At 38.6% G+C, this 13,995-nt stretch overlaps 1 protein-coding gene across 4 annotated transcripts in view; it reads right to left on the bottom strand.

Moving 5' to 3' along the window:
* Positions 1–954: 954 nt before the first annotated feature.
* OXCT1 (3-oxoacid CoA-transferase 1) overlaps positions 955–13,995 on the bottom strand; it is a 163,371-nt gene continuing 150,330 nt past the window's right edge. For 2 of the 4 annotated variants that reach the window (XM_004017014.6, XM_042233822.2), the window contains exons 16-17: positions 9,964–10,065; positions 955–2,820 (exon numbers count right to left, since the gene is read on the bottom strand). In XM_004017014.6, coding sequence (XP_004017063.1) covers positions 2,779–2,820; positions 9,964–10,065 — 144 coding nt within the window. In that variant the 3' untranslated portion in view covers positions 955–2,778. Of the gene's footprint in view, positions 2,821–7,088; positions 10,066–13,995 lie in introns of those variants that run through there. The other 2 variants (XM_060400459.1, XM_060400460.1) reach the window with 1 other exon arrangement.

The following is a 13,995-nucleotide window of genomic DNA, read 5'->3' as shown; positions in this document are numbered from 1 at the left end:
CCAGAAACTCGAATACCACTGGGATGCCCCCTCCCTACAGCTCAATGTTTGTGTTTCCATTTCTTTCTAACTGAAGCTCAGTGTGTTGGGGGGAGGGGGAGGTGGGTGTTGGTGCCAGACTCACATTCTTCTTATGGCTCAGTGAGCAGAGATGAACAAGAAAATTGGCTTCTCTCTCATCTTCAGTTTTCAACATAGGATAAATAACCTGAATCGTACATTTTGGGTCATACAGCCACCCCTTATAAAATCACTCTGGACAAAGGAGAGTTACCAAAAGAGGCATATCTTTGGCTCAGCTCCTTGGACAGGGAGTGAGTCTGTTACAAGAGGGGCAACATAGATGCTGGTTAGACACCTGGGTAGGGCCACTTCAAAATGCAAGCAAAATCTACATATCACTGGAAAATTACTCATTACTAAAGAAATGTTGGACTCCCCTGGTGGTTCAGCGGTTAAGAATCTGCCTGCAATGCAAGAGATGTGGGTTTGATCCCTGGGTCTGGAAGATCTCCTGGAGAAGGGAATTGGCAACCCACTCCAGGATTCTTGCCTGCGAAGTCCCATGTACAAAGAAGCCTGGTGGGATACAGTCCATGGGGTTTCAAAAGAGTCAGACATGATTCAGCAACTAAATAGCAACAACAAAGGAATGTTAGATACATGCGAATAAATAATAACACATGGAAATCTGGGATAATCGATTTTTATAGACAAATAAATGATGACTCTGACAAGAAGCAAAGTCAGAATTCATGTAGGTAAACATTTCACTTGTTCTTTCATGAAGGATAACATCTTTTCTTTGACAAGAGCAAAAGAAAAAACACTCACTTGATTAGAAGTAGTAAAGTGTGCTAACTTTATTATTGGCTATCACACCAATCTCTGTTGTATCATTCCCACATTGAAACCATTCCCAAATGAGAAAAAGGACAACCACACTAATCGACATCCATTTGGAATATTTATTATAGTTCTTAATGCATTTCCTAACACCTATGACACTCTTTAATCAAAAATATAAAGTCATCTACTTAGAATTTGCCACTCAACATGAGGTGCTTTCTTAGAATCACAGAAGTAAGTTTACAAATACAGCAACCATCAATATCACACATTTTCCAAACCATAACTCTAACACGGATGTAAATTATTCTCCAGACCATGAAAATTCTCTAGAAAGTCCATTTTACCAGTATTGGGAGAGGAAGCTTTCAAACATGCAGCCAACCAGAAAGACCGTTTTATATATGGAGTGTGCTTCTCCTCTCCTTCCTCTAAAATGATAGAACTGTAGCTGTATCTGAAGAGAAAGTGAATTTAATGACAGCCATTAGCTAAAAACTTGCAGAAATGCCTATATCTGGTATGAGAGGAATGATATACTGCACTGTAACATGCCTACCTCTGTCCAGAGGACAGCAATCTGGCCTGTCTTCAGGTGCCTGGACTTTTCTCCAATTTGATACCCAGGATGCTTGGTAGACCCCCTGGGGAACAGTTTGATAACTGAGGATACCTCGGAGGAGAAGGTCCTTACAAAATCTAATCTACAATGTTTATTTTCTGAGGATGAAGTTCACTGCACTTCAAATCCTGGATTTGCTCATCGTTATTTTCCCTAGTTTGATAAAGCTGAATAAAAAGTATTTTGCTCAAGGAAGAAGCCTGGGCAGAAGAAAGAACACTGTTCTGTAGAAAAAGGCTTTCAATATTTAGAAACTTTCCCGAGAAGAAAAAAGAGACCCTGAAAAGAAAGAATTCTTAAAACAAACAAACAAACAAACAAACTAAATCTCTCCTGTCATTGTTACTGCAGGTTCATGATAAATTACCCCACAGCTCCTCTTACCTTAAGAGGAGGTATTATACAACAAGCCCACAATACCATAGAGAAAGACTTCTAAGGATCCTTCTGGATACACAGGAATACTGCACTGTTTGAAAATGAGAAAACTGACTAATCAGTTAGGTTTATAGCCGTCTTTCTAAAAAAAAAAAAAAAAAACTGTCATCTTTGGCAAAGCACAGGTAGTTATTTGGTTTGTTTATAAAGGCAACTTCTTGGTTGGGTGTCAGCACCAATAGACTCTACACCCTTCAGTCTCTCCCACAAACCCAGTTATTTCTCTCACAGAGATGTTCCTGTTTGCTTTCTTGGGCATTTATTTTAGTTACCAAAAGTGGGGAGGGAGAAGGGATGCACTAAGGTGTATCACAAAATCAGAGGCTCTAAAAGAAAAGACAGAGAAGGCTAAAGGAAAAACCTAATCTTTAAGACAACATTTCTCCTAATTCAATCCACACAAATGTTATCTTTTAGAACTAGAACAATGCTGCCCTGGGTATACTCTGAGTGGAGTTCTTCTCCTCCCTCCTTTTTTTACTACATGTCATGATTTAGTTAGGAGGGAAAGTATACCAATGAAACTCTCCCTAAGGGCCCATCTTGGTACAAATTGTGCACAATTTAATGTATCTACCACAGAAGATGAAGATAAATCCAATGTGAGCACCAACTCTAAATATGACCTTCTCAGCACTTATAAAACAAATAAGCTAAACATATATATTTTTCCTTTTGGTTATTCATTAAAATGCCATAGCACGCTGGAGAGAACAAAATCTATATGGCTATAAAAGCAGTAAGATGCTAGAAGAAAACTAGACAAAAACTGTAAGATATACAATTATGATTACTGATGTCCTTCTAATAAACTCCTATGTGGTTAAAATGAAGAGCACAAGGCCTAGAACAATGGTTTACTACACATTTCAAGTTGAGATCTGCTGCATCGGTATGAGTTTTGGTGAAACCTGGGAAAAGAAAGAGAAAAAAAATTATGGACTTATGAAAAAAACTTCATGGTATAAAACATCTCTGCTTTGAATTTCCAAAACTGAATGATGTAGGCAACAAGTAGTCTTGCCATAGACCCCACCTGGAGTTTCCTCATTATTTTCCCATTTGAGCCACCAAGAAAAAAACACTTTTATCCATTTACATTTTGTGTATCTGGTAGTTCTCAACCTTCTTGCATTATAGCTCTTAAAGATATTTAAGACTCACAACCAGGAAGAGGTGGAGGACGAGCAGCAGGAGATGAACAAGGGTCCAGATGACCAAACTCTCCTGAATGGCCCCCTGAGCTCTGAGACTGATGAAATTTCACTCAGAACAGAGCCATGGAGCAAGCCACAAGTCCACAAGTTTCAGAATCCTTAAAATAGGTCCAGTCAATTCACAATTTTGCTAAGAGATAATGCAGTCTTTGGATAACACACTTTTATCAGAAATTTCATAATCAGAGTGGAAATGATAAAAGGGCAGTAAAAAGATACCAGGTTATTATAAAAAGGAAGTAATAGCATTACAAATATTAAATATTAACTATGATTATGTTCAATGTACCAAATAGCAAATGAATTCCAAGGAGTCTTGAAGTAGAGAAATATGAGGGCAGATCTATATTTAATGCTAAAGCTGGTGGAGAAGGAAATCTAAATGTAAGTGTGTGTGTGTGTTAGTTGCTCAGTCATGTCCAACTCTTTGCGACCCCATGGACTATAGCCCACCAGGCTCCTCTGTCCATGGAATTCTCCAGGCAAGAAAACCGGAGTAGGCTGCCATGCCTTTCTCCAGGGATCTTCCCAACCCCGGGATCAAATTTGGGTCTCCCGCATTGTAGGCAGATTCTTTACCATCTGAGCTACCAGGGAAACCCTGGTGGTAAGTAGTCTGGCTTAATTTTGATGGATCTTTCAAGGTGTAATAGCAGGTAAATTTAATCTGGCAAATATCCATTAAGTCTTAGTTAACAGGCTACATGGAAAGCACAGTAAGGAATACTAAAATTTAGGTGATTTTTGAGCCCTTCATGGATGTGACAATTGAAGGGGATCTAATTTGTCTTCCAGAATAAACACTTAAAATTTTGTTAAATGAATGAATAAATGAGTAGATTAGATAAGCCTCAAAGAACTAGAAGAAAGGTCTCCTAGTAGAGGTTACGTCAGTAGTAAAAACAGAAGACAATTATTTGGCTATGATGAGGTTAAATATTGCTATTCATTTGTAAATTGTTTTCTTATTAAGTCTTCACAATGTCAAAAGTTAATGTCCCCTCTTCCATTTTTCTACCTAAAAATGCCATGACCAGAGTAAAAAAGATCAGAATGGCTTGGTACATATCTTAGGATAAATGAGAGCTCACTCAGACTTGCCAGCTCCAAGAACAGATATATAATAATAGACAAAATAAAAGATGTTAATATACAAAAGTCACAGATCTTCAATTCTACCAAAAAGAATGAAGATATAGGGGCTCTGAGTATTTGGAGACTGTGTCTCATAAACAATCGATTTTCTTTTTTTAAACCACAGAGCACTGGTAGAAATAATTTAATGAAATAAAACTCTTCTTTGGAAACAGGTCATTTTCTAATAGGTGCTTTATAGCACTGCCTTTAAAAGGAAACTGGACACCTTGATTTTTTCAAACTAGACATCTGATCCTTATCCTTGTCATGTTGGCCCTATTTTGAGCTCTTAGTAACCTTTATAGCCTCAGCATGGAACTTGACTTTTAACAGAAAAGAAGATGAACCTTTAGGTACACTGACTTGGCCTGTCTATTTCTGTAAAGAGAAACAGCTACTAACCCACCATTATTCATTTGTTTTCTCACAGTCTCATCAACATGGTGAACCCATGTAAGCTGAAGCAGATTATCCTGCCAAAGTGATCTACAGGCTAAGCATAGGACTACATGATTTATGAGCAGAGGATAAGCTAACAAGTTGTCTTCCTAGTCCACTGAAATCCAAAGAATATACTGTTTAATTCTGGTATAATACCAGTTCATAATAGACATTGAGAATACAAATTTATTCAACTTGGCAAAGAATGTCTGTAGCTGGCTTCCTTCAGATTCCCCTGCAAACATATCAATAGGCAGGATTCTTATTTGATTTGTTGCCACTGGTGGTTTAGGCGTATTCTTACCTACAGAAAAGACCAAGACTCTTGGGAGTAGGAACTATACTAGTTTGTCCTGTTTTATTCATATTTCATAGCTTAATATGCAAGGTACATTGGGTGTTTAATAAATAACCATGGACAACTAATAACCTCTGAAAGTTTATTCTACTACATGATGTTCAACTATGGATTCAATTTATTTTTAAGTTTTTATATTAAAAAAAACAGAAAACTTAAAAAATAAAACAGTAATATTCTAGTTCAAAAAGGCCCACAGATACATGTTGTAAAGAAAAACCTATCTTATGTAATTCAAGCATGAATCAGAAAAGAAAGAAATGAATATCCAATTGAACCAACTATTTATTAAAAAAGATACTTTGGAATATAATGGAATTCAAGTGGTAGGATGCCACCTTCTTTTTCTTTTTTTTGGCTGCACCACACAGCTTGCATGATTCTCAGTTCCCCTGACGAGGGATTGAACTTGGGCTGCAGCAGAATCCTAACCACTAGGCCACCAGGAAGCTCATTTCCTTTTTCTATTTGGCCCATGAAGTAGCTGGCAGTAACACACTGAGTGATGTAAGTATAGCCAGAAATAAATTTAACGTGTTCATTAGCTTATCACAGCTTTAATATGAGAACTGTACAATATCACTTTGGCTCTTTGAAAATGAATTATTACTGACTACTTATTTGAGAGATTTTTTTCAAAATGTGAGTGCTCTAGAGAAAAAGTAAACCAGAGAACTCCTTAGTCATAAAAATGTTTGGAGCTAAAATTATTAAAAAAAAATAAAAAGCATTTTTGCATAGCATCACAGTCAAGCGTTTGTAGGGCATGAACATGTGTGTATGGCTTTACTAACCAACAGTGCTGGTGTCAAGTATTTATTCCCCACTGCTCATGGGAAAGGACACTTATCAGTGTAATACTCTGGCCTCAAGTGTGTCCCCTAAGAATGATTTGGGCAGAGGAACTGGGGGTATGTGGAACACAGTCTGACCCTTCTTCCTCAGCCTTCTGTAGGGAGCATGTGCTATTTTGCTTTCAGCCACATGGAAAGAAGTTCAGTAGAAAAGGCTCTCCCCTGCGTGGAAGGCCTCATTTTTCAAGGCTGCCTATAACTGGGAGTGGAGGTCCCTCTCACTTCATGGGTTTGTAATTGGGAAAGTTTATATGGCTGTACATCTAAGCCATATTCTTCATCCTAGGCTTTATAACATGATATTTTAACCTCTGCTTGTCCAACTCATTTATCTCTCTCGATAGATTTGGAACTCAATCTCCAAGAAATACAGAGGAAAGTCCCTTTCTTTATAACAACTGCATTTTGAAGGACAGCAATCATATGGAACAAAACCTCTGTCCATTATGGTTGGCTTCTTTTGCTGTCAACTACTCCTGGCCAGAATCTTATTTTAGAAGTGTGAGGAAGTTTCCTGAAATATAGTCAACATTTGCATTTCTTTTACAAAACGTCTACTGCTTTCTCTGGAGTTTCAGACGTAACATGACAGAGACTTTCCTACTAATTGAAAAGAAAATTCCTTTCTACTCACATTATGGTTACTATGAATTTTTTAAGAAGCTATTTCAAGTGATACCTAAAGGACACATTTCCCTTCACATTTTTTGTTTTTGCTAATCGTACTGTGACATACGGGAAAGTCTTCAGTTCAGTTCAGTTCAGTCGCTCAGTCGTGTCCGACTCTTTGCGACCCCATGAATTGCAGCATGCCAGGCCTCCCTGTCCATCACCATCTCCTGGAGTTCACTCAGACTCACGTCCATCGAGTCCGTGATGCCATCCAGCCATCTCATCCTCGGTCGTCCCCTTCTCCTCCTGCCCCCAATCTCTCCCAGCATCAGAGTCTTTTCCAATGAGTCAACTCTTCACATGAGGTGTCCAAATTACTGGAGCTTCAGCTTTAGCATCATTCCTTCCAAAGAAATCCCAGGGTTGATCTCCTTCAGAATGGACTGGTTGGATCTCCTTGCAGTCCAAGGGACCCTCAAGAGTCTTCTCCAACACCACAGTTCAAACGCATCAATTCTTTGGCACTCAGCCTTCTTCACAGTCCAACTCTCACAACCATATATGACCACAGTCACTTTTTTTTTTTTAATGCTCAGATATTTCATTACCATTATTTTTAATACCCTGAAACCTCAATTTTTCATGTCCTGTTATCCGATGTTGTCATATTTGTCTTTTTCTTTGAAATTCTCAGGATTTTCTCCATCAGCTCACATCCACATTCTATATCCTTTGCCCAGTCCCTTACCCATACTCTTAGGTACATGGGATTTTTACCAACACATTTTCATATTTACTTTGATCTAGGTCTTTAGCTTTCTTTGGGCTAACTATTCCTTTCTAAAATGTTCACTTCTCAGTATACAGTGAAGGCTGAGTGGCCTTTGCCAAACAGAGATCTTGAGTAAGCTGTAAGTAAGCAGTCACATAGAGTAAAATGCTATCTATGCTGTAATAATCATGAGATATCTTTTGAATTATTAAATAAAGAGATGCTATCTCAATGTACTTTATTATTAAATGTAGCTTGTTGAAGAAGTGAAGTGAAGTCGCTCAGTCGTGTCTGACTCTTTGCAACCCCGTGGACTGTAGCTTATCAGGCTCCTCCGTCCATGGGATTTTCCAGGCAAGAGTGCTGGAGTGGATTGCCATTTCCTTCTCCAGGGGATCTTCCTGACCCAGGAATCGAACCCGGGTCTCCTGCACTGCAGGCAGATGCTTTACCATCTGAGGCACCAGGGAAGCCCTGATAACCCAGCTATTAAACAGAACTTCTTATGAATAAGAACACTTCAGTTTCTAGTCTTACAGAGAATTTGATACATGTGGCTTCATCTGTCAGGGTCTAAAGAGATGCCATTGATCATTAGATCCTCAAAATCCAGTTGAGATGGCTTAGCTAATACTACTAGATTTTTTCATTTTCAGAGCAATATTGACATAAAAATTAACACTTTATTTCAACAGCCTCATTTGGAGGAAACAAAATTATACGTCAATACCAAAAGAGGAGGAGGGTTGCTACTGCGATTAGAGAGATGCCACAGAGATATTTTTCAATGTATCAAGACATGGAAACTAGCACTTAAAAAACAAAGCAAAAACAGTAAAAATCCATCTTTTTCATTCTTGATTTACCTACATGACTTAAAAAGAAAAAAAAAACTGATAACAATGAGGATCTTCTTTTATACTTCTCTTCTGTAGCAGAGATTTGAACGTTCTATAGAATGTCTCAAAAATGTCACCTGCTGAAGAAGAGGTTAACTTATCCACAGAGGGAAAAAATATAAAGAATAGCTAATTAAGGAAGAAAAACTGTTTGCTTTCATCACTGGAGTAAGGAATTCTAAATAGTTAAACTATAAACAAATCCCATTTGTTACCCACTGAGGTCACTGAAAAGTTAATTAAAGATGCACTTTTCATGTAAGGAATTGTTGGAAGACTTCTTTTTTCTGAAAGGAAATTCAAAGAAGGTTAATAGACAAAGACCTTCACACAGTATCAGAAACAGTTATATGTGGATCATGAATTATGCAGAACAATTGTGTTTACAGATGTTTGTTAAGCACTAATAGGTACCAACCAATCATGTAGTACCTCAGGAAGAAATGTATGAAATACATGCATGATTTATCAAGTAAGTTCCTTGGTTGCTCATATGGTAGAGAATCTGGCTGCAATGTGGGTCAGGTTGATCCTCACTGGGTCAGGAAGACCCCTAGAGAAGGAAAAGGCAACCCACTTCAGTATTCTTGCCTAGAAAATTCGGCAGACAAAGAAGCCTGATGGGCTACAGTCCACAGGGTGGCAAAGAGTCAGACATGACTGAGAGACTAACAGTTCGTTAAATTACTTTCTCCAGGATGGGTAGCTGCAATATTTCTTCTCATTATAAATATATTTCATTTTAACATGTTCTTAAAAAGGTATGTGAGAAGCAAAGTCTATTTCTTAATTTTTCAGACACATTTCACCTTTACTTTCAATTAACTCCAAAGGGACTGAACTCTCTGCCCAATCCCATCAGTTTGGTGACTGGTGATTCACAAATAAGCTCTTATATTAAAAGGCCATTATTTATATTATCAGGCCCAAGCTGGTCTCAGTAGTAAAGAATCCACCGGCCAATGCAGGAGGCACAGGTTCACAGGTTTGATCCCTGGGTTGGGAAGATCCCCTGGAGAAGGGAATGGCTACGGACTTTAGTATTCTTGCCTGAAGAATTCCATGGACATAAGAGCCTGGCGGGCTACAGTCCATGGGATCGCAAAGAACTGGACACAACTGAGTGACCCTGTGGACTTTATTCTCTGTTTAAAAAAAGGATCTGGAGATTTCTTAGAGGATACTTCTGATGTTCTAATATGCTTTGTAAGTCAGAGTTTTAAAGCACACAGTTTTTCTTCAAATACAGGAATCATCTATTTTGTGATTATCAATCCAGTGGTGTTAAAAGCTCAACATTCTAAGATCGCCCATAGATGGAATGATCAAGCAAAGAAGTTAATCAGAGAGAAAATCAAATTCCACACATACATTTCAAAATAAGGAAGAATCATTTGTCTGTGTGTGGTTCACATTTTTTAGTTAATAAAGTTTGGCTGTGCCCAATACATAACCCAGGAACAGAGGACTGCAAGGAATGTTACAGCAAATAGCTTAGAGCTCAAGCTCAACCTGCTGTTTGCAGCAGCTCCTGGTGGTTCCTCCCCCTCCTGCTTCTGATCCCTGAGCCAACCCCGTCCCCTGAGTCAGAGCCTGTTCCTGCTCCCACCTGCTCTCACTGGAGGCACCCATCCTTCCACTTCTGTTCCCGCAAAGGTCAACTCCAAAAATGATCACAAATTATTGGTTCATGTCCCATAAATACCCATTAATCAAGCTCGGGGTACAGGACAAGTGGCTGGATTTGTTCATAGAAACACTTACTGTGAAATCACACCCAGTGCTCTTTTTTATGTCATCCACTGTCAGGCCTTCCCAGAGTTCAATGAGAGTCAGACCCTTCTTGTTGTCCACATCAAACACAGCCTGTCAAAATCAAGAAAATAACAATGACTATTCCTATCACTGTAATTATTTTATAGCACCAAACAGAAATAACCTCACAAGTTTTTTAAGGACAGAAAAGACCCAGGGTAAAAGACTGAAAATCAGCAATGAAAACATGTCAACTGTAACTACTATATTTTGGTGAGAATAAATGCCAGTGCCTTAATTGGCAATTAGCTGGGGAGTGCTGTTGATGCCAGAAAATAAATGGATGCTGACTACTGATGGCATTTGCCACTATTATAACCAGTTTTTTTTTTTTTTTAACTACTTTCCTTTTGTTAGATCTAACACTTTTGGTCAAAATTTAATTTGGCAATTAACAATGATCTGAACAAAAAAGGAGGAAGAAAAGCAAGGAGGGAGGAGAGATTTAGAAGGTGAAAGTACAGGGATGATGGGGGAAAGTTGACTGATGCTTCTCAGTAAATTACCGGAAACAAAAGCAGGCAGTCTGAAGTAGCTAGGAGTTAATTATAAAGGGACAGTTCGCCCTGAAAGACAACCCCCTCCCCCAGGTAAATATTAAAGCTTTCCCTTAAGTCCTGTGAAAACACACAAATCTGAAAGCATAGAGACTCTCCCTCTGGTATGGAAATCAAATGAAGATGCTTACGTTTAGGACAAGCATGAGAAGGCTCACCTCACCCTAAACACTGCATTTCAACATTCTGATTGGTTATACTAGGTGATGGTGGTGCCAATTGGTATAGCTTGACCCAAGCAGGTAGATTCAACCAGCTGTGTCTGATACAGAACACATGTGGTCACTCTTGGTAATGCAACAAATTGAGTAGAAGGGACCCACAAAGTCACGCGATAAAATCTTCCACACAAGAATTCTTCAAAGCATCCTTCTGAGATGGTCTCTGGGGCTTTGTTTAGAAACTTCCAGTGGTAGAAGGCTCACTTTCTAAGGCAGATTACCTCCCAATGGGAAGCTCTAACTGCAAGAAGCGAAACTGCTTCCCTAAACATTCACTCATGGACTCTACAGTAAGTTGTCCTCCCATGCACTGGAATTGTTCCCTCTTCCAGCTTTCAAGGTCAGTCTTCCAGACTTAAATTTTATGCTTCCCAGACCTCTCCTCTCCTCTGGAATTACCTTAAATTCAACTATTATTTGCAGCCTTAGAATCTTTATTTTCATCTAGCTTGGAAGTCCATCCCAAATTGACATTTTTAAACACACTCCTGGAGGCTATTAAAAAGACACAGTACTGTGTACTCCAATATAAAATAGAAATTTTTAAAATAATAAAAAAGAAGACACAACAATATGTAGCGGAAAGAATCCTGGCTTTCAAGATGAACTGGAATTCCAGCTCAGCTGACAATAGCTATGTAATCTTCGCTGAACCTGTCTTCACATCTGTAGATGTATGTCAAACAAACCTACCTCCCAAGATTGTTATACAGGACAAATATAATAACAAACCTACTCTGAGCAGCTGGCCTCATGCCTGAGACATAGCAAGGACACCACAGAGCCATATTCTTTCTCCCACATGTGTGTATGTGTGCGAACACAAATTAAAGCCTCCAAATGATTATCTGTCTCCAGATAACTGATATTTCTCCTCAGGAGCAAAACATTAAGGGAACTAGTGATATTTGCTTTGTTTGATAAATACATAGACACCTGATTGGTTTTACTGGAAAAGATGATTTAAATTTGGGATGATATATTTCAGCAAACATTTTTGTTTCCACATTTTTATGTTCCTAAAGACTTTTTTCAACTGAAATATGTTTTGAGGGGGAAGAAATTATCAGTGAGGAATGTCCATATGAGGCAGTAGGTTATTCAATTTCAAAATGACAATGACAATTTTTTTTTAATTGGCAACTTTTTATTTGCAGAAAATGTGTCTGGAGCATCATTCATACTATATTCTTTCCCTTGTATTATGAACAACCACAAATTTATCAAAATGGAACAAATAAGAGGAAAAGAACCTTATTGTGTATAACTGTGGTATTATGAGTATAAGGCTTCGGTGATCAAGAAGATAAACTCTGTGGCAAATGACACTGCTTTTAAAAACCTTTTATTAACATCTTTATCAATCCCTAATTAGCTCTCAAGGTCATATATTAGAAAACTAAGCATTATGAATTTTTTAAAAAATGAGAAACCTACTTTTGAAATATTGAGGGAGATTCCCCACTTAGTCATATAAAGTGTAAACAAAAACTTGATAAAAGACAGACACTAAAATCTAAAAGCTACAACCAACTGTTCAACTACCAAGAATAATATTTCAATTACTTTGTTTTACAAATGAATAATTTTATTATTTTTTTACCACCATAACAGGCTGCATTATGGATAAAGCAATTAGTCACAGCCCAAGTGCTGTGGAGGAAGGCATCTATCATCCCATCATTCTAGCAACACAAAACCAAGGAAGCAGAGTTGTAATATCTCTGAAGCCTCTTTCAAATGGCAGGCAACTAATGGAACTTTCCTTAAGAGCTGAAAATGGAATTCCAGTCCCACATCTGCTCTGGCAGAGTGGTCACAGTCATGAAACTTAATAGCAAGGCAGCATTTATTAAGCATCTACTATGTGTGGAGCACAGGGGAAATAACCTACCTACTCCATTCTCTGAGGCACCCAAAGTGCCACACCTTGCTCCCTTTATCTACACAACGCCACCTATAGGTTAGGTTCCAGTTACCCCCATCAGCTAATGAGTTCACACTCTGAGCTCCAGATACCCATCTCTACTTGTTTATCAGAAATCTCAGACTGGATACTTTGGATGTCACCTTACTCAGGAGTATCAAGTTGAGTATGTTCAAACAAAACCTATTTTTTCGCTGCCTCCCCTTGCTACTCCCTTTCTCTTCCTGAAGAGCCAGGCTTCATTAAAGATAAAAGAGGTAACCATGACTCTAGCCAGAAAACTCAGGAATCACCTCTGCCTTAGCGACTATGCCCCATTCATCACCAAGGTAGGCTGAGTCCACCTCCTAAATCTTTCTGAAATCTCTCTTTGGGTCTTGCAGTTCAGGACCTTGATATTTTTGACCAAGATACCTGAAGGGGGTCTCATGGCTTCTCCCCCTATTCTATGTAAAAACCATATGGCTCTTTACAAAATGCAAATCTAATCAATGGTGTCCCCAACTATTAAAAATCACGAAAGTGAAAATGAAAAATTTGATCAGTTGTGTCCAACTCTTTGTGACCCCATGGACTATACAGTCCACGGAATTCTCCAGGCCAGAATACTGGAATAGATAGCCTCTCCCTTCTCCAGGGGATCTTCCCAACCCGGGGATGGAACCCAGGTCTCCCACATTGCAGGCGGATTCTTTAACAGCTGAGCCACAAGGGCAAAGTCCATTAAAAATCATGAAGGGCTCCCAAGTGCCTTCTATATAAAACCCAAATTTATTAACAATATATTCACATTCCTTCATAATTCAGCCCCTCACTGGGTTTTCACCTTCAGCCTTCAAAATCCCTGGCTATCCCCTCACTCCATGCTGTCCCAAGCTCCACACTGTCCCACATGCAAGTCCTTGAGTAAGCTGTGTTTTAATACCTCTGTGACTCTGCCTATTTTCTTCCTTTTGCCTAGAAGGGCCTCTTTGGTCTTATTTTCACTTATAAAAACTCATATTTGTTTTTCAAGACTCATCACTCAATCTATTAATTTTCTCATCAAGGAATGTATGGTATTTATTCAACAGGCATTCACTGTGTACAGGTCAATCATTATGCTCAATGTTGATAAACAGTAATGAGTGAGACAGGCAGAGCTCAGAGGTTATTTCAATACAGTGCTAAGTTAGGGTGGAGTCCTAAGATTCAGGGAAGCAATGACAAGACTTGGGGACAGATAGGGAAGGTTTGCCAGAAGAATAAATAGCTGAGACATAAAACATGAGCAGGA

This window comes from Ovis aries, chromosome 16, assembly GCF_016772045.2.
Source record: "Ovis aries strain OAR_USU_Benz2616 breed Rambouillet chromosome 16, ARS-UI_Ramb_v3.0, whole genome shotgun sequence".
NCBI classification, from domain to species: Eukaryota; Metazoa; Chordata; class Mammalia; order Artiodactyla; family Bovidae; genus Ovis; species Ovis aries.
Note: the sequence above shows the minus strand (reverse complement) of the source record. Positions and strands in the feature narration are given on the sequence as shown.